Below are 19846 nucleotides of genomic sequence, written 5' to 3' on the forward strand. Positions count from 1 at the left end.
CAGAACTCCTCTTGATGATCACCACACTTATTTTTCTAGCAGTTCTACAATTGTGGGAGAAAAGGCAGCACTTTCTCAGCTGCATTTTGCATGTCCTCTTGTTTCAATGGCACTTAAAGCCATGAGAGGTGGAGTGGGCACAGGGGAGGTTGCAGCAGTCTGCCACCCCCCTTCTTCAAAAGAAGAAGAATTTCATTATTTATATATCGCCCATCTGGCTGGGTTGCCCCAGCTATTCTGAGCCGCTCCCAAATATTAAAAACACAATAAAATATCAAACATTAAAAGTTTCACTATACAGGGCTGCCTTCAGATGTCTTCTAAAAGTCAAAGAGTTGATTTCCTTGACATCTGGTGGGAGGGCATTCCATAGGACGGGGACTACTAACAAGAAGGCTTTCTGCCTGGTTCCTTGTAACTGCCACTTGTTGCAGTGAGGGAACTGCCAGAAGACCCTTGGAGTGGGATCTCACAGTGTCTGGGCTGAACGATGGGGGTGGAGATGCTCCTTCATGTATGCAGCTATTTAGGGCTTTAAGGTCAGCACCAACACTTTGAATTGTGCTCGGAAACATACTGGGAACCAATGTTATGGCCGGTGCTACACGGTGCTACATGGTCCCAGCGGCTGCTCCCACTCAACTATCTGGCAGCTGCATTCTGGATTAGCTGTAGTTTCTGAGTCACCTTCAAAGGTGAGTGCATTGCAGTAGTTCAAGCGGGAGATAACCAGAGTATGTACCACTCTGGCGAGACAGTGCACAGGCAGGGCCTCAGCTGTCTCACCAGGTGAAAATGTGTTTGATCTTGTGCATAATCAAATGGATGTTCAACTTTCTACTCCGCATTATCACAGCACCTTCATTTTGTTGCGCTGCTAATGTGCCATTTTTGTGTTTGTAGGCTGAACGGATCATGGAAGCCATTGAGCTGTACAGAGAAGAGACAGCCAAGCTGGAGCAGCATAAAGTGATCTGTAGAGCGGCAGGAAAAGAGGTAGGAAGGGGTTGTGGTCTGTGTTCTGTTCAGCACAGTGTGATGCCAATTTCTTTCTCAGAACACTTTAAAAAAATATCAAAGGGAAGGAGATCAAAAAGGGTAGCACAGTTGTTTGGTGATCTCACGATGTGTGATGTGCAATTTATTTATTCATTTATTCATTTTATATGTATGCTGCTTTTCCACCAAAAAATAAATTAAAATGCTCAAAGTGGCTTACAACAAAGGAAACAAAAATACTTTTTAAACAAACACTACAAAAGGAGCTTTATAATAACATAGCAAAACAATAACATAGTACCAATTTCATAATAACAAAGCAAAACAAGGGCAAACGTAATAACATAGCAAAACCCCCGCATTTCAATAAAATAAATATAACAGTATTACTTAAACTTTTCTGCAGAGATACGTGTGCCTGACTTGCAACCTGCTTTCTTTCTGCAGGTTCCTCTTCCAGTAAACCCTATTCTCCAGGCATATGGCAATATTTCGGTAAGTGAAGTGTGGGGCTGCTTTCTGGAATTTTGAGACATGTGGAATGTTAAGCTGCCTTTTCCTGGCATTCTTGTGTTCCAGATGGTGTGCAGTGCTATGGAGGGGAGGTGGGGAGTTGTCATGGGTTGGGGTATGTGTGTTTTGATTAGTTTGACTTAGTCTATTATTCTGGTGCTGACTGTTTCGATAAAAAATAATTGTCTTAAGAAACAGACATTGAGATTGGTTTGCAGGCCAAACCTTTCAACACTCTGAGTGGGATGTGGGGTGGGAGTTCTTTACAGAGCCAGAGAAATTGTTGCGAGATACAGATTTTTCCATACGAAATTTCAGCTAGCAATGAAATCCACTCTTGCCCTTTTCTTGCAGCCTTCTGCTTACGTACTAGATGTCCTCAAGAAGGTCAAGTCAAGGTGAGTACCTGGAAGCTGCTTCAAAGTATTGTGAATGGGCTCATAGGTTTGACTGAAGGAGGAGCTGAGGTTGGAATAAGATGGTTACACCAAAGTTGTGTGTCCTCTGGGCATAGGATGTATGCACATTCATGAAACATGAAAGTAGTTATTTCCTGGGAGGTTTTTAAGCAGAGGTTGGATGACCACCTGTCATGTATGATCTAGTTGAGATTCCTGCATTGTAGGGAGTTGGACCAGATGACCCTCAAGGTTCTTCCAGCTTTACGGTTCTATGATTTTATGTGTTGACACAGCTTGCTGTGAGAAGGCATTTGAATCTGAGTAATTGAATCTGGAATATAAGATCTGCAGGTGCTGGAGATGTACAGTACACAGAGTCCTTGACTATTGGGGTCGTAAGTTCTTTAGTGCTCATAGTGCATGGTAAGGTAAAGATAAAGGGACCCCTGACCGTTAGGTCCAGTCGTGACCGACTCTGGGGTTGTAGCGCTCATCTCGCTTTACTGGCCCAGGGAACCGGCATACAGCTTCCGGGTCATGTGGCCAGCATGACTAAGCCGCTTCTGGCAAACCAGAGCAGCGCACGGAAACACCGTTTACCTTCCCGCTGGAGCGGTACCTATTTATCTACTTGCACTTTGAGGTGCTTTCGAACTGCTAGGTTGGCAGGAGCAGGGACCAAGCAACGGGAGCTCACCCCGTCATGGGGATTCGAACCACTGACCTTCTGATCGGCAAGTCCTAGGCTCTGTGGTTTAACCCACAGCGCCACCCGTGTCCCTCCGATAGTGCATGGTAGTGAGGACCAAAGCCAGTACTCTGCCACCAGAGTGCTTTTGACTGGAGATGGCAGGCATATGTGCAGGCTTTAGGAACATAGGAAACTGCCTAGCACTTAGTCCAACCATTGACTCACTTAGCTCAGTACTGGCTGCCCTGACTGGCAACAGCAGTTCTTCAGGATCCAGGCAGGAATCATAGAGTTGCCAGGATCTGAACCTGTGTGCAAAGCAAAGGATCTACCACTGAGCTATGGTCCTTTCCCACTGGGAAACAGGCACTGTGAGGTTGGCACTTGTGAGCGTATTTAACATTGCTTACAACTTCTTTGCAAAACGGTTAGCAAACTTTCTGCAGCAAGTCTTGTTATGGAATGGCGGGAAGCTTGTGTCCTGGCAGAGCTATGGCTAGAAATTGCAAGAGTTGACATTTAAGCCTCATTCCATCCAGATGATCCCTGCTTTGCTGATCGGTCACATGAAGTTCCTTCCTGGGAAAGCAGGCAGTAACAGTGCCAAGCGACTGTTGAAAAAGCCTTGCTTTGCTTTGGTGGAAGCTGTTGCTCTGCCACCTTTGTGCTAGAGAAGGGTGGTCCAACGTATGGTTCAAGAGCTCCCTCAAGTCCTTATTTTGGGCAGTCCTCGAAAACATTTGACAACCCCCCAACCCTCACACTACCTCCCTAAAGCCAGGCAAGTGAGGTGCTGGACTTTGAGAAGGAGGCATGAGGGCTCTGGCAGCACCCTAAAGTTCTCCCAACTCCTTCCCAAAGCCTAGTTGGCACTTTCCCAGCTTTGGGAAGGAGGTGGGAGGACTCTAGGACACTGCATGGCAGTGTGCAGCCCATGGGTTGAGTGTCAAGTACTCTTGTGGCTCACTTGGTATGAAAAGTTGGGTCCCCCTGTGTTAGAGGCACCCCACTGATAAGGGCTTGCTATTATAGCTTGATGCTAGGCCTGGGCGATGTATTGATACATCATCCAGTGTGAGAGCCAGTGTGGTGTAGTTGTTAAGAGCGGTGGACTCGTAATCTGGTGAACCGGGTTCGCGTCCCCGCTCCTCCACATGCAGCTGCTGGGTGACCTTGGGCCAGTCACACTTCTCTGAAGTCTCTCAGCCCCACTCACCTCACAGAGTGTTTGTTGTGGGGGAGGAAGGGAAAAGGAGATTGTTAGCCACTTTGAGACTCCTTAAAGGGAGTGAAAGGCGGGATATCAAGTCCAAACTCTTCTCTTCTTCATCCAGGATCAGTTTGAGGGTCAGACTGCCATAGTGTTTTGACCCAGAGGTATATTGCAGGTGGGGCTTGCTGGCCAGCCGACACCTTACCTTCCTGCTCTGGTTGAGGAGGCGGACTGTCTCCTTCCTCCTTGTGCTGGGTGCTGGTGGCGGTGGGAGTGGTGGCAGTTTCACCCGAGTGCCTTGCAGGGCCTGGGCCAATGCTCCTTCCTTTTCAACATCGTGATGGATCATTGTATTGCGATGTTTAGCTGGCGATACATTGAAATGCTGAAACCTGAAATTGCCCAGCCCTACTTGACGCCTGGGGTGGGAGGATGCCTTACTCTCCTCTCTTCGTCACAGTGAATTGGAAGAGTCTCTGCTGGTGCTGCCCTTTTCGTATGTGCCCGACCTCCTTGAGCTCTTCAATCAACACCTCCAGTTGGGTTCAGAGGTAGAACTGCTATGCCGAGCTCTCCTGTTCCTCCTCAGGTAAACCCCACGGCTGAAAAGAGTGCAGGGAAGCTTCCTGGCTTTGAAGCTGGTCATGTCTAGCCCTGCACCTTGAATGGTTCTGACCAAAAGGTGAATGAGCTCTATGGTACCATAGAGACTTCCTTTTACTCTTAAAGCACAGGCTTTCTCAGTGCTTCCAGTGACATTAACTTCATTAATAGGCAAGTGTTGACAAACCATTGCCTCTTCAATCCCTCAGAGAGAGTTGTCTTTTAAGAGGCTTTCTCTATCGCTTATTTCAAATAGTAATTTCCAGCTGGACAGTAAACTGAGTTGCCAAACAGCAGCACATTCCTTAATTCTGTTTCAGCCCTTGTATAGGGAGAAGACATCATAGTCTCCGTTTAGGTCTGGTCTTGGCAAAACCAGACTTCAGTGTGAATTGCTCTGCTACCTCTCCGTTTTCTTCCTCCTCCCCTGCAAATTGAGGCATCGTGATAGCCTTAGGAGAATGCCCAGAAAGCTTAAAGGCTCTTTCATAAGCTCTGTATTTCTCCATCAGATATGTCACTTAATCATCTAACCTGGCGTCTACAACATGGTGCCTCTGAGTGCAACAGCATCTGTTAATAGCTCTCCTGGCACCCCTAAGAAGCCTCTGCACTCCTCTCCTGCCTACTTTGCAGGAGTTTCTCCTCTCTTTGGAAGTGCGAAGGGAGCAAATTCTGCCTGGAAGACTGCAGAGTTGAGAAAGGAAATGGAAGACATGTTGCTCACTCCCACTTCCTCTTTCAGATGTCTAGTTTTGTAGGTTGAGCCTGGCGGCGAGGTAGAAAGCAGAGTGAGAGAGAAAAGAGGAGGGGGGAGAGTGGTCTGACCAAAAAGAAACGGAAAGAGTGTGTGTTCTTTCTCTCTGGGGGGCTCTGTGATTGTTTCAGCCCCTTTTCCTTTCTGGTTGTATGTTCTTGCTTTGCTTCCTCCTCTCCTGTTGGGGAGGGCGGGAGTCTGTTCGCTTCTCCCCCCACCCTATTTCTCTCAGTGCTCTCCTTGTTGCTTCTCCTAATCTCTTCTCTTTGGGGGATCTGTTTTTTTACCATGACCAAATACAATGAGATCCAACACTGCAGCAATGAAACCACCCCTAATTAACATGACAATTCAATAGAAAAGGGACTGCCCTCCACTTTCTGTTTTACTTTACCAATGTGAAACACTTCAGATTGAAGGGTGTCATCTTGTCGATCCTTTGTAAGAGTGTGAAACATCTCACTGACACTCTGGGCACCTCTTAATCAACCAGGAGGCCAGAAAAGAGTAGATCTCATACAGTGGTACCTCGGGTTACAGACGCTTCAGGTTACAGATGCTTCAGGTTACAGACTCCGCTAACCCAGAAATAGTGCTTCAGGTTAAGAACTTTGCTTCAAGATGAGAACAGAAATCGTGCTCCGGCAGCGTGGCGGCAGCAGGAGGCCCCATTAGCTAAAGTGGTGCTTCAGGTTAAGAACAGTTTCAGGTTTAGAACGGACCTCTGGAACGAATTAAGTACTTAACCCGAGGTACCACTGTAGATTAGTCTGGAAACCAAAACTTGGCAGTCTGACAGTGAATTTTGGGTTCCCTCCCCACTCCATCCCTAGGATACACTTTGGACGGATCACAACCAATCAACTTCTTGTTAAAGTGATGGAGGACCTGAAGAAAACCACCATCTCTAAAGTCAGCCAAGTGAGGGTAAGTAAGTGCACCTATGGGAAATTTACACAATCTATGGGTAGTGTATGTAAAGGGTGCAAATTTTGGATGCCCATCTGCTTTGCCCAAGCCGCACTGCCTCTTGATCCCTCTTCCGGTGTCAGTAATGGCGTGGGACAGCAAGTAAGTTCTGGTTATCGCACATACAGTGCCATAAACCTCTAATTATGAATCTTAGTATTTGAGATTTATATTTATTATTATAATAATAATTGCATCATTACAGATTAATCTTGTATCATTTTCCTATTTAGTTTCTTGGGTCTGTTCAGCTATGCTAGCAATGTGATGAGCTTAATCATGGGGTCGGAGCATATGGTTGTGTTGGGGACATTGCTGCAAAAGGCCTCCCTGGCAAGCGGTCTTTGCCTTGGCTGGAACGTTTGCAAGGAATTTCCCCAGGACACCATTAGCACAACTACTGCTTCCATGGTTCGCTCAGATGGAGAGAAGCAGGGAGGCTTGCGATTGTGGTTGTGAGGACCACCCTGATTGAAAGTATCTGCTGTAGACTGGGTTTCCATCGCAATCCACACCTTTCCCTCTGCCAGGAATACAGAAAAACTATCAATGTGATTGGGATGAATAATTTTAGCAAGCACTGGTTGTGAAGGCTGTTTCAGGAGTACTGTATTTTTCGCTCTATAGGACGTACTTTCCCCCCTCCAAAAATTAAGGGGAAATGTGTGTGCGTCCTATGGAGCGAATGCAGGCTCCTTGGCTTCAGCGATACCAACGCGAAGCCTCCAAAGCGCAGAGGGAGTGTTCCCTCCGCGCTCCGGAGGCGTCGCATTGCTTTCACTGAAGCCTGGAGAGTGAGAGGGGTCGGTGCACACTGATCCCTCTTGCTCTCCAGGCTTCAGAGATAGCCGCCTGAAGCCTTTGGAGAGCAGCGCAAGTTCCCGCTATGCACTGCAGGCTTCAGGTTCCAGGAGAGCAAGACTCTCCTGGCTTCAGCAGAGAGGGAGAGCTGTGCAGCGCCCCTTCAGCCAAGCAGGAGGAGAAATGGAAGGGGCTCCGTTTCTCCTGCTGCTTCGCTGAAGGGGCGCTGGGCAGAGGGGGAGAATTTTTTTTTTCTTGTTCTCCCCCTCTAAAACAAGGTGCGTCTCATGGTCCGGTGCATCCTATAGTGTGAAAAATACGGTATCTGCGTTGTGACAGTAACATGTGCATCTCTTTGCCCATATGTAACAAAGCAGGGTTAAGCATGTGAGCTGGGAAATCCCACTTCAGCCTTGCTAGCCTATTACTTTTTCCAGATTTAGGGGCCCACCTGCAGTTAAAGGAGGATAAAGTTGGAATATATTGGGTAGTTGTGAAGATTACTGAGGAAATGAACACTGTGCTATGCTGATGGTTCTATCAGAGCAAGATTTTCGACTTCCCAGACAGAATGACCCCCTCTCCTTCCATGCACTTTTTCCCCCGAGCCAATTTTGTGGGGGGAGGAGGAGAGGGGAAGCCTCATCACACAAATGGAAGTCCTTGCAGGGACTTCAGCTGACAGGGTTCATTAGCTGAATCCTGCCTGCTGTCTCTGACATAGTTTGGTATTAGAACAGTAGGGAAAGAACCGCTGAAGTTAGCAAGCGATGGCAAAAGCATTCCACGTCTGCCCTCTCCCTGCTTCTAACGTAGGTCTACTTATGTTCTGTCTATAGGATGTGCTGGGATTTAATATGGCCGGCCTGCAGTTCCTAAAGAAAGAAATAGAAGCCAAGGATGAAGTGACTTTTTTTGCTGATGCTACTGACCGATTTGAGGAGAAAAAAAGGAAGAGAAAGAAGAAACAGAAGATGATTCTTGCAATGGTCTAATTGGGGCATTTTGGATTTGTTGCTCCAGGAGAATGCGGATTTGTTGTCTCCAGCACAGAGGGGTGTGAGGTTCTGTGGAAGCCTAACCCGAGCTGCGTCAGATTGTCACTCACAAATCAAAAGGGAGGGGTCAGAGAAGGATCAAAACACTGCCCCCCCCCACCAGCTTATATTTCACCAGTGGTTGCAGCTGCTGCTTTCGCTGATCTTTGGCCTTGGCACCTTTTAAACAGACTGCTCTTCCTGCCCATCAGCGTAGTGACCTCACATCACACAGCCAATTGGATTTCGGAATGAGTCGTCACCAAGGCTAAATCATAAGGACAGTACTCCCTGCCCTCACTCAAATGGACCAGTATTTTTGCCAGTTTTCAACAGCATTCCTCCTCCACCACCACCGTCAAAATTTGGTGCAGATGTGTTGAGTGAAGCCTTTCCCAAAATGTACTTGTTTAGCTAATCCCTAGAATTAAAACTTCTTTTCATTCTACCGTCTTCCTTTGTAATTTAAGCTTCATAGTTGTTTCTCAAGCCATTTAAACAGGAGAAAATGTTTTGATACATTGTATCTGTTGGGTTAAGCTTGTTTCCTTTGAACTAAAGTTCACTGAAGAGTTACAGAAGTTTAAAAAGCTCTCAAATGGTGCATGTACTTATTCACTGAATGTATCCATCAAGCAATGTGGTGATGCATTTTCTGAGAGGGGATGCTTAGACCTTGTTTAGATGCTCCAATACAGCCACATTTCAAATGCAAACCAGTAGCTAAATTATTGTGTTAGCCTTAAACCAAATTGGCTACAGGACTGAAAGGTCGAAGGCAAATAAGTAATATCCCTCCCTTTATATCAGTGTGTCTCAGGTGTTCAAGACATTTTGCATTGTCTGCTCTTGGATAAACTGCAGAGGTTTGTATTAATTTGTTCACAGAAGCAAACTTATCCACTACTCACATTTGGCTCACTTTGGTTTAGTTCAGGAGTTGCCAGCCTGTGAAACAGCTTTCTGGGGATGGGGGCTTGTGTTGCATATCAAGGGGGTTTTCTGAGTGTCCATTAGATTGTGATGGTGAAGGTTATTCATGCATGGTGTGTGAGTCTGAGATGAATGGCAGAATTTAGAAGCTTGAAGCTCATTTCTACAAACTTGAAATGCAGGATAATTCCTTTTGCATGCCAATTTCTTTATCCAAGCTAGGGCACTCAAAAACCACCACCAGAGGTTAAATAAGGAGGCACACACTTACATGGGAGTTTTTATAGAATTTCATAGATAACCCCAATGAACTCAAGATGGTTTACTTCAAAGTAGATATATAGGATTGTACTGCAAGTTACATTTAAGTCTTCTACCTTTAGTTAACAGATACATGTACCCCATCAGCCACAAAAGCATTAATGAGACATCGCTCAGTATACCCCACTAATGTCAACCTGAGAGTGAAAAGTCCTCTTCCTACTGGAAAAGAATGGGCAGGGATTCCCTTCATGGAGCATTTGGTTCTTAATTGCTCCATCCTATTGCTTCATGTCTTAAAACAGAAACTGAATCTGGTAAATAGTCTGACTGGATAGGTATTTCTCTCCAGTAAAACTGCTTGGTGGTAGCACAAATGGAGTGGAAAGCTCATTTCCCAGTTCCACTGTTAAATAAAATATTGTCAAAGTCCAAATCAGAGAACCACAATGACGAGGAACTAAACTTTATTGTTAAATGTTGATGCCTAAATATATATTAATAAGTATCGATGGGAAATTTTTATACTTCAAAAACATCAAGATGATATTGCTGCTAGATAATTTTACCATTGTAGGGCTGTCGTGATGTTATAATCACCATTCCAAGCCTGCCATGGTCTGTTTTGAAAAACAGCAACAATGTGAAGTTAAAAGATAGCCGGGCTGTGTTAAAAACTTCGTTGCAGTTCTTGTTGCAGCATTGACATTCCAGCGCAGGGTAATGTGACAGTTTGATCACTAAGGAGAAAATTCGCCCACTGAGAAACGAGTCTGAAACCAAGAAAACTGAAAATTTCAAAAACTGCCTTTTTGTGCTTATTTCACTAATCTTAAGAGCACTTGTGGATAACCTCCATGTGGCCAAGTCACCCTCCTGCCACTGAATTCATCCCCTTGCTGAATTTTACCTAGTGCTCCCCTCCCCACTTCAGAAACAAATCACATTTCTCTCAGCTTGCCAAAAAGCTTTAGGGCAGCATGCTGAGACAGAGCCATCCCTCTCTGAATGTAAACTGCATCTCTCCCAGCCTACCAAGCAACTGGCAGGCAGAGGGAAGTGTGGATGTGACAGGGAGCAAAGGCACTCCGGGAGAGCCATGGTGTGGGCCTCCCCCCATAAATCATGCTGCAGTAGGTGAGGTCCAGCGCCAAGGGCCTTCTGGCAGTTCCCTCCCTGCGAGAAGCCAAGTTACAGGGAACCAGGCAGAGGGCCTTCTCGGTAGTGGCACCCGCCCTGTGGCATGCCCTCCCACCAGATGTCAAAGAGAACAACTACTACCAGAAGACATCTGAAGGCAGCCCTGTTTAGGGAAGCTTTTAATGTTTGGACTACTGTATTTTAATATTTTGTTGGAAGCCACCCAGAGTGGCTGGGGAAACCCAGCCAGATGGACGGGGTATAAATAAAAAATTATTATTATTATTATTCTCTCCCTGCTTTGAAAGCCCTGTGTGCATATGCGCAGGTCACTGGCATATGGCCCCTGAGCACTCATCCACTGTTGCTTGGGAACAAAATGGTTGCTCACCCCTAATTTAGAGGGGGACGCTGCAATTGATCCATAGCAGACCAGCAAAATCTGCTTCAGGAGTCAAATGCAGCAAGAAGTGTCGACAGCAGTTCCTCCTCAACCACAAGGGTTCAGTGTAGGAGCCCTGGCAGGGAGAAAAGGGGTAATAGATTTATCTTCCACTTGTTTCCAGAGTGGATGCAACCTCAGCTAAAGCCGTTCCGGTCCTCTCCTACTCCAATCTCTCAAATTATTGCTATACCAGTAATCCTTGACCTGTTGTCTTAATGGTGAGGTAGGCAATGCTATGAAACTATTTTGGACTATGACACCAATGCCGGTGGCCTCCATACAATTGGCAAGGAAGCCAGTGAGTTATACATTTCAGGATCTTCTATTTTGGAAGATGCATTGAGGTCTGCACAGTGTAGTAGGAACCAGTTATCAGAAAGTACATACTGTTCAAACGGAGTTTCCGCACTTAAATGCAGTTAAATTACTTACGTTAACCAGGTAGCTTGTGGGGTAGTATAACTCTAAAATGAGAGGTTGGACTTTCTGAAACCAGCTGAGTGGTAGAAGCCTTCCCCCCTTGAGGATAGTTGGGGGGTCTGCTGTCATAGATGTTGCTTGTTAAGACTGGTGAAAGGCATGTTAAGGATGGATGTTGCTTTGTGAAGCACTTGTGTGTGCTCTGTTAATCTATATAAAGAGCATCTCTTCTAACCGGCAGAGGACTGCTTTGGCCATTAGGTTCCAGCTGGCATTCCACTTCTGGTGACAAAAAAAAGCATTGTGAAACTAGTAAAGAACAGAGATGGGAGCAAGCTTCATTAACCATGAACCCCCAAATTTGGGATCCCCTGCAAACTTGTGCCATAGTTTTGCAGCTTCCTCCAAGCTGAGTAATTGATACATTCGTTGCAAAACTTTGTCAAAGCTTTAAAGGCGATTCCAAATTTCAGGGTTCATAGTTAATGAACCTATGGGAGCAGGGTGATTCAGGAGACAAGAGCTGATGTTATTTAAGTAGAGTTTAGCTCACATCTGGGATATGAAGTTGGGTTCTCTCCAAACTCTTACCAGCTTCAATGATCAGCAGCTTCCCAAGTTCCTACAAATGGTGGAAGGGGCAGAGGTGCCGCCCTATTCCTCATTGGTATCTAGGAGTTTACTAAGCAAGCATATGACAGTGACCTTCAAATATCTGAAAGGCTGCCACACAGAAGATGGAGCAGATGTGTTCTCTCTTGTTCCAGAAGGCAGGACCAGAACTAATGGGAGGGAGTTGGAAGGGTGGAGATTTCTGCTGTTCCTGTCATTGGTTTTCTTCTTTTCTATTGTGTTTGTAAATCACTGTGAGTCATTTCCAGGAGAACCTTACAAAGAGCGTCTTTACAACATCAGAAGAACCCTAAGAAGATCAAAAGCCATTTGACAGTTGGACAGACTGTCCCTAGTGGTGGTAGACTCTCCTTCCCTGGAGTTATTTAAGCTTAAGTTGATACTGTTTTTTTCAAAGCTGCTGTTCAGAGCATATAGGATTCCAACTACGCCCAGCCAATGATAAGGAGAACATTTCTGGCTGAAAGGGCAGTGGGACCACAGGATGGCCCTGTTAAAAGCTCTAAACATTTAGCTTTATATAATTTCTCTTCCCAAACATTAAAACAACATTTTGAAACAACTTGGGTTGCGTAAACATCTCCAAGGGTTGGAGTTTACCCCCAAAGGCACACACTTCCCATTGTCTCCCGAGAGAGACAGATGTCAACAATAAACACCCCTCTCCAAAAGTATTTTAAGGGACTCCAAAGTCTTCAAAATAAAGTAACTTGCTCCAAGTGTGTGGGTGCGGTTTTTTTTGGGGGGGGGGCAGTTCTGTGGCCGTCTGTGCAGTAAAGGCCACCAGTTTGTCCTGCACAGAAAAGCGATAAAGGATATTTGCTTCCACAGGTAGGAAGAGAGTTTCCGTTTCTGTGTAAATTTCGATCCGATGGGAAACTTCACCTGCTCCCTCACTGCCTTCTACTCCAATAGCCATAGCATAAATATCGACTTCCAGCTCTGTTTGCAACCCAGAAGCTACCTAGAAAAAAAGATCATTAAAATTGAGCAACGCTGAACCTCCTCATGAATGGTTTTTCTCACATCATGCAGGAGGACACCAGAAACTAACAGTAAAAAAAAAAAAAAAAAGGATGAAGCTGAAAGTACCCCAGATTAGTTGGACTCACATTGAGGGCTGTTTGTTTTACCAAAAAGTGAACAAGGACCAGGGGGACAATGGATGAGGAATGGGAGAACCTCGCCTACAACGTTCAAGATGGTGCCGTCTCATAGCAAGATGCATGAATGTTACATCGCCAACAGAATCCTCTTTACCAGCCTTACTGAGCAACAAGCTGTGTGCAGAGAATTCAAACGCACCTTTTCAAAAAAAAAGAAGGATGTGTGCTCTACACTGTTTGCTGTAGAAGAATGGGCAGTATCATACCGGAAGCCCCTTTGGATAAATTATTCTGAGAACTGTCCTTAGATCAGACAATTGGAATGTCTTTTGGCTTAGCGGCCTTTTTTTTCATTGTCGCTGGGGTGGGTGGTGGTGGCGAAGCATCAGAAAATAAAATTCCCTTTTTCTTTTTAACAGAGAAGGAAAATAAAGAGCTGCAGATTTAGAAGAGCGGGGAAGTAAAAGCAGGCAGGTGTTCAGAAAAATCTTAAGCAAGAGAGCTGAAAGAGCTCCTCTTCCTAGGCAAGGAGGGAAAAGCAACTGGAGAATGCATTTTGGGGGATGACCATGTGTGCCTGCCTCGTGATAAATTGAGATTTGTCAGGATTAGGAGAGCTGAAACTGAGATTCAGGTAGTGTTTCACAGCTTTGAATGCCTTTTTCAGAAAGCTGCTGCCACTGCAATATTGGAAACTCCTCCCTCCTAAGCAACTTCTTGAAACATTGAGGACCCCAGGACATGGAAAAAACACGACAATCAAGCCAAACACCCCCTAACTTACAGGCCCTGGGGTGTAGCACACTCGCAATCCAGTACGGGGTGGTGGTTGTTTCACCCGAAACCTGCCAAGAAACAAAGTGAGATAGCTAGCTGGTTGGGACTGACAGGATCAGGAAGTAAGAAAATAGCAGAAACGTAGAATCTTTTGCTTTTTTCATGATTGCCAAGATTTCTCTGCACCCCTTTATCGTTTTGTGGCAGTCTTGCCAAACAAGGAAACAAATATGGTGCTTCAAATAAATAAATACGCCAACCTGCAGAAATTCATCCCGATGTTCTTCAGGACTACTATGGTTTTGTAAGTGCAGCCCTCCTTGAGAACCCCAAATGACACCTTAGGTGGGATGAGAAGAAAGCCTGACATTTGCTGCGAAGCTGCTGTAGCAGAGCATGTGTGAACTTTGCCAGAAACGGGATCTTCACCCTGCAGGAATGAGAAGCACGGATTAGGGAGGCCAAACATACTCCTAATTTGAAGGCAAAGTGGCATGAGAAAAACGACCCATTATCAAGCAATCCTCCATTCGCAGCAGTGAACTCGTACGCTTCGCAGTAGACTGGAGCTCTGTGCCCAGAACCCCTAACTCAGATGCCTAACACAACCAGCGTCAGACACTGATGGGCACCTGACAGCGCTGCCAGTGGTACTCTGCCCAGTGCCTACCTGGGCCCCTGCCTAGCACTGTTACCTCCCCAGAATCTCCACAGGGCACAGATGCTTTGCTCCTGCAAGTTAATTACTTCTGTGGAAAGAATAGGGTGAGATATTAACCAGTGGTGGTGGGCAGCAGAACTGATTATAGAAGCTATGCTGGCAATTGGTTTGGGTCTCTGGGCAATGGCCACCATCTTGGATTTTCCCAATATATGATGCCTGATGTTGCGTATTGCCTCTTGGAGAACCCAGTATTTATTTAGTCAACAAAACGTGTAAACTGCTCAACTGTACTAAGCCCTCTAGGAGGTTTGCAAGAAATATGGTGGCCTTCACCCATGGAACAGAGCCAAGGCCAGCTCTGCTCCCATCAGCTCTGCTGCCAGCCTCCCCTGGGGCCAGCCCTAGTCCCTAACATTATATTCCAAGCAATATGGCAGTTTCTGATGGGTAGAAATAACGCAAGTTGAATGTTTAAGCAGATGTACAGTGGCTGACCTAGAGCTGATGGCCTGCCATGTGGAAATGCACGGAACCGTTCATAAGGCTGATTCGTCATCACATACAGATGCAAAGGAAAAAGTCCAATCGTATTGACTTCAGCACGGGGAAACTCGTGCAAAATCAGCTCTTCAGTTTTGCGGTGAGTGGGGACCTAGAGGCTACAACAAATTCCCATCAACCACTCACACAGAGTGACCATCTATGAAGACAGGATGCACCTTATACTGAGCCAGGCAATTATCCTTCCAGCCTAGAGTTGTCAATAGCTTTCCGACATCTCTTGCAGAGAGAAGTCTTTCCCAACCCAACTACCCAAGTTCTTTTAATTGGAGATAGAGATAAAAAGGTAAAGGTACCCCTGCCCGTAGGGGCCAGTCGTGTCCGACTCTAGGGTTGCGCGCTCATCTCACTCTAGAGGCCGGGGGCCAGCGCTGTCCGGAGGCACTTCCGGGTCACGTGGCCAGCGTGACGAAGCTGCTCTGGCGAGCCAGCACCAGCGCAGCACACGGAAACGCCGTTTACCTTCCCGCTATAAAGCGGTATCTATTTATCTACTTGCACTTAAGGGTGCTTTCAAACTGCTAGGTGGGCAGGAGCTGGGACTGAAGACGGGAGCTCACCCCACCGTGGGGATTCGAACTGCCGACCATACGATCGGTGAAATATACTCAGAGTTGCAAAGTGATTTCATGCTCTTTATTCAGCTCATAGTGGTGAGGAGGAATGAATGAATGTCCCCTCAAAGTATCTGCTTTATATACATTATTTACACAATGGGCTGCACATGATTGGCTAATTCCGGAATTCTACTGTAAGCCAATCAGGTTGTGGATTCACTTCTATCTGGAGCATGATTGGGTGGTTCCTGCCAACCAATCATACTGCTGCATTGTTCTAGGACCAATCAGACTGCTGCATTCTGAATCCTATTGTTCTAAGACCAATCAGACTGCTGCCTTTTGGATCCTATTGTTCTAGGACCAATCAGACTGCTGCAGTTTGGATCCTATTCAACTCAGTACATAACAATCGGCAAGCCCTAGGCGCTGAGGATTTACCCACAGCGCCACCCGCATCTCACGGAGACAGAGATAGCAGAGATCAAAACGCTTGAGCTGCCATTGAACTGTCCGGCCTCCCTCTGCTTCTGATTGGCTCTGGTATTTCTTGATGGCCAACGCAAGGCTGGAGGCAAACCATCATTTTTTAAGATGCTAAATGTAGCGCAATAGAGCCACTTTCATTTTGTCCCACCGTTGCCTTAGATTAAATGGATTGTGCAGGTTTCTAAGCACTATTACATCAGTATAATAGCAGATGGTGCATCTTAAGAAAAAAAGTGTTTTAAGAAAGAAGTTATACTTCTACCATTTGTATTCATGGTAAGGGTAGAAATGGTGGAACAGTGGAAGATCAACTTTCTTACCTTTCGCCTGGGTACAGAGTGTGTCTTGTCTCTCTGTATGGACACAGGCAATTTCACCTTCTCTTTCCTTGGGGATCCTGCTGCATCCACCAGAAGAGACTGGAGTTTTGGCTCAAAGACAATTTCCAATCTACTCTCAGCCATTTCTGTTGAAAATGAAGAGAGTTCCAAGGCTGACAGCAGACTTTGCACGAGTCCAGGTCTACAGTTCTTGCGCAATTAATTGAGAGCTAAACGTTTTTCTTTTCTGAAATGCATGCGCGGCATGCATCCAAACACCTGCTCAAATCCCAACAAGCCTTTCTGGGAGGTGTCCCCTATCTGACGTGGTTTATTTCGGGGCCAAACTAGATGTGGTATACAGTGGTGCCTCGCTAGACGAAAAGAATCCGTTCCGCGATTCTCTTCGTCTAGCGGTTTTTTCGTCTTGCAAAGCAAGCCCATTGACAGCTTAACGGATTAGCGCTACAGCTGTCAAGCGGCTTATCAGCGGAACAGCTGATAAGCGGCTTAGCGGCTTAGGAAAAGGGCGAAAAAAGCGAAAAAACCCCGCGGGGGGACGCAAGATTTTTTCGTCTTGCGAAGCAACCCCATAGGGAAATTCGTTTTGCGAAGCGCCTCCAAAACAGAAAACCCTTTCGTCTAGTGGGTTTTCCGTCTTGCGAGGTGTTCGTCTTGCGGGGCACCACTGTATCAGCAGACCCATTTGTTTAAACCAAGGTGTGGCCTGACCATGAATAAAAAAAGACACAATCACAAACAAAGGAAAGGATAGGTAAAAGGTAAAGGGACCCCTGACCATTAGGTCCAGTCGTGGCTGACTCTGGAGTTGCGGCGCTCATCTCGCTTTATTGGCCAAGGGAGCCGGTGTACAGCTTCCGGGTCATGTGGCCAGCATGACTAAGCCGCTTCTGGTGAACCAGAGCAGCGCATGGAAACGCCATTTACGTTCCCGCCGGAGCGGTACCAATTTATCTACTTGCACTTTGCCGTGCTTTTGAACTGCTAGGTTGGCAGGAGCTGGGACCGAGCAACCGGAGCTCACCCTGTCACGGGGATTTGAACCGCCAACCTTCTGATCGGCAAGTTCTAGGCTCTGTGGTTTAACCCACAGCGCCACCCGCGACCCTTGTTAGTTAAATAGTTGCACACTAATAACCCTTTTTTTCAAAAGGGTTTCTCCCTGCCTCCCTGCCCCCTCCTGAGTTACACCCATTCTCCTTACAGCTTCCGGGTCATGTGGCCAGCATGACTAAACTGCTTCTGGCGAACCAGAGCAGCGCACGGAAACGCCGTTTACCTTCCCGCCAGAGCGGTACCTATTTATCTACTTGCACTTTTGATGTGCTGTCGAACTGCTAGGTTGGCAGGAGCAGGGGCCGAGCAATGGGAGCTCACCCCATCGTGGGGATTCGAACCGCCAACCTTCTGATCGGCAAGTCCTAGGCTCTGTGGCTTAACCCACAGCGCCACCCACGTCCCTTAAAAGGATAGGTACATGGGGCCAAATTTGTAGAACAAAAGGGGAAACGTGGATTAGGGGAGCCTGTTGCTCTTGTGCAGCAACTGCTTACATTTCTGCAAGCCAGTCTTACTTTTGGTACCTAAGGACAAAGTGTCTAAGACTCTAAGGGGATAAACTCAGGGAAGGTAAGATGTGGATGGGAGCGACAGTGTATCATCCCGCCATCCCTACACTCCTTAAACCAAACTTCCATCTCTTTTCCATGTGATTGGAACAGACATAGGTTTAAGCATGCTGATCTGCTTGCTGTAATATTTACCTGGACGTTAAAAGTGGATTAGCTATCTTGGGCTGCTTGCGGCTCTTTTTATTTGTTTTAGCTCAGAGTAACTTAAGTTTCACCCCCACCTTATTATTAGCTACTTAAGGTTGTCTCACTTCCCTACATTTTTCTCATATTCTTTTTCATCCCATCATCTTTCAAAGATGAAATGTGCTTTGAAAATTCAGGAATGTTCTATTTTTTCCTGAAACTGGAATACATTTTTTTTAAAAAAAACCCCTAAGCAAATCAATAAAACATAGAAAGAAAACCCTTGATCCAAAAGTAGTAGCAGTCCTAATTGCAGAAGGCATGACTGTTTTTTTTATTTTGGAAGAAATATCCTTGAAACAACATGCTACTAGTAAGAATACTTGGCATTTTTATAGCTCTCTTCCAGTGCAATCCTATGCCGCAGTTATGTCCTTTCTTAAGAGCAACGCTGCTAGCCTGTAAACATTGACTCCACAAATCGGCTTCTTCAAGTTTCTCTTTTGATACTTTTTCTGAACTATCCATTCTATGATACCAACAAGCTTTTGCAATTTAAGGACTGTGGGCAAACAACAATACGTTTAGACTTAAAGGTTATATTTGTAAAAGGTAAACTAACTGTAGGTACCAAAATTGGGCATCTATCACCCTGTGAAGTGTTGTACACACTTTTGTGCTTCAAGGCCTAGTTTCAGAAATTTGTGCTGTTTTTAATCTCAGAAATATAGAACACTTCAGAGGGTCTCAGAAAAGTTTCAGAGACAGATTCTTGGTAGCAGTTCCCTCTGTATGGAATGCCCTCCCTGAATGTAGGCAGCCCTGAATAGGGAAGGTTTTAATGTTTGAGGGGCAGAGTACAAATAATAAAATTATGATTATAATTATGATTATGTGAGGCGTGTCTCCCTCCCTCATAATTAACATTCTGGAGGAATTTAAAGATGTTCCTGCTCAACCAGGTATTTCATAGCTCAAATGCAATATTCTTGGCACCCTTGAAATTAACTGTGAGATGATTGTTTTAAATGTTTGTTTGTTTGACAGCCCTGGGTTCCTTTGGGAAGAGTAAGTTAGAAATAAATTAAGTAAATAATGAGATATGTTTCTATTAGTAAATTGAGTACATATTATGAAGGCACGTCAAGTCTGCAGTGCTTTACCATCCAAAGGAAACTAGCACTAAGTGCTGTCTCTAGTTTTCAACTTTGGCTCCTCCCTAAGGTAAAGGGACCCCTGACCATTAGGTCCAGTCGTGGCCGACTCTGGGGTTGCGGCGCTCATCTCGCTTTACTGGCTGAGGGAGCCGGCGGACAGCTTCTGGGTCATGTGACCAGCATGACTAAGCCGCTTCTGGCGAACCAGAGCAGCGCACGGAAACGCCGTTTACCTTCCCGCCAGAGCGGTACCTATTTATCTACTTGCACTTTGATGTGCTTTTGAACTGCTAGGTTCAAAACCCACAGCGCCACCCGCGTCCCTTTGGTTCCTCCCTAGGGGTAGTCAAATATCACAAAGGCCTGCTCATCTATGACTGTGCCAGCATGCAAGCCTGCTAGTTCTCAACTGCTGACAAAACTTTTATTTGTTGCCACGTCTAATTTATGACTTCCTTTTCCAAGTGACCTGCTGAAATACTTTACCTGTTGTGGAGAACTCTGGGTAAACTTCAGCACAGATTACAGAATAACCTGATGAATTAGTGAGCGTAACACCCGAAGTCTTGCTTCTGTCTGACAGCTCCAGCATTCCTAGAGAAATATAATAGCGACATTGAC

General features: G+C 45.8%; 2 protein-coding genes across 5 annotated transcripts in view; one reads left to right on the plus strand and one right to left on the minus strand.

The window, feature by feature from the left end:
• WDR3 (WD repeat domain 3) overlaps positions 1-13427 on the plus strand; it is a 33765-nt gene extending 20338 nt beyond the window's left edge. The window contains exons 22-27 of one of the 2 annotated variants that reach the window (XM_053372032.1): positions 904-996; positions 1447-1494; positions 1867-1910; positions 4278-4406; positions 6011-6104; positions 13342-13427. In XM_053372032.1, the coding sequence (XP_053228007.1) occupies positions 904-996; positions 1447-1494; positions 1867-1910; positions 4278-4406; positions 6011-6104; positions 13342-13386 (453 nt within the window). In that variant the 3' untranslated portion in view covers positions 13387-13427. Of the gene's footprint in view, positions 1-903; positions 997-1446; positions 1495-1866; positions 1911-4277; positions 4407-6010; positions 6105-7786; positions 8433-13341 lie in introns of those variants that run through there. The other variant, XM_053372031.1, reaches the window with a different exon arrangement.
• The window catches only part of SPAG17 (sperm associated antigen 17), an 82509-nt gene continuing 72291 nt past the window's right edge, over positions 9629-19846 (minus strand). For 2 of the 3 annotated variants that reach the window (XM_053372030.1, XM_053372028.1), the window contains 7 exons: positions 19712-19819; positions 16291-16436; positions 13960-14129; positions 13707-13767; positions 12636-12780; positions 11196-11333; positions 9629-9951 (listed from right to left, as the gene is read on the minus strand). In XM_053372030.1, the coding sequence (XP_053228005.1) occupies positions 11197-11333; positions 12636-12780; positions 13707-13767; positions 13960-14129; positions 16291-16436; positions 19712-19819 (767 nt within the window). In that variant the 3' untranslated portion in view covers positions 9629-9951; position 11196. The remainder of the gene's footprint in view (positions 9952-11195; positions 11334-12635; positions 12781-13706; positions 13768-13959; positions 14130-16290; positions 16437-19711; positions 19820-19846) is intronic. The other variant, XM_053372029.1, reaches the window with a different exon arrangement.

The sequence above is a fragment of the Podarcis raffonei genome, chromosome 17 (assembly GCF_027172205.1).
Source record: "Podarcis raffonei isolate rPodRaf1 chromosome 17, rPodRaf1.pri, whole genome shotgun sequence".
NCBI lineage: Eukaryota > Metazoa > Chordata > Lepidosauria > Squamata > Lacertidae > Podarcis > Podarcis raffonei.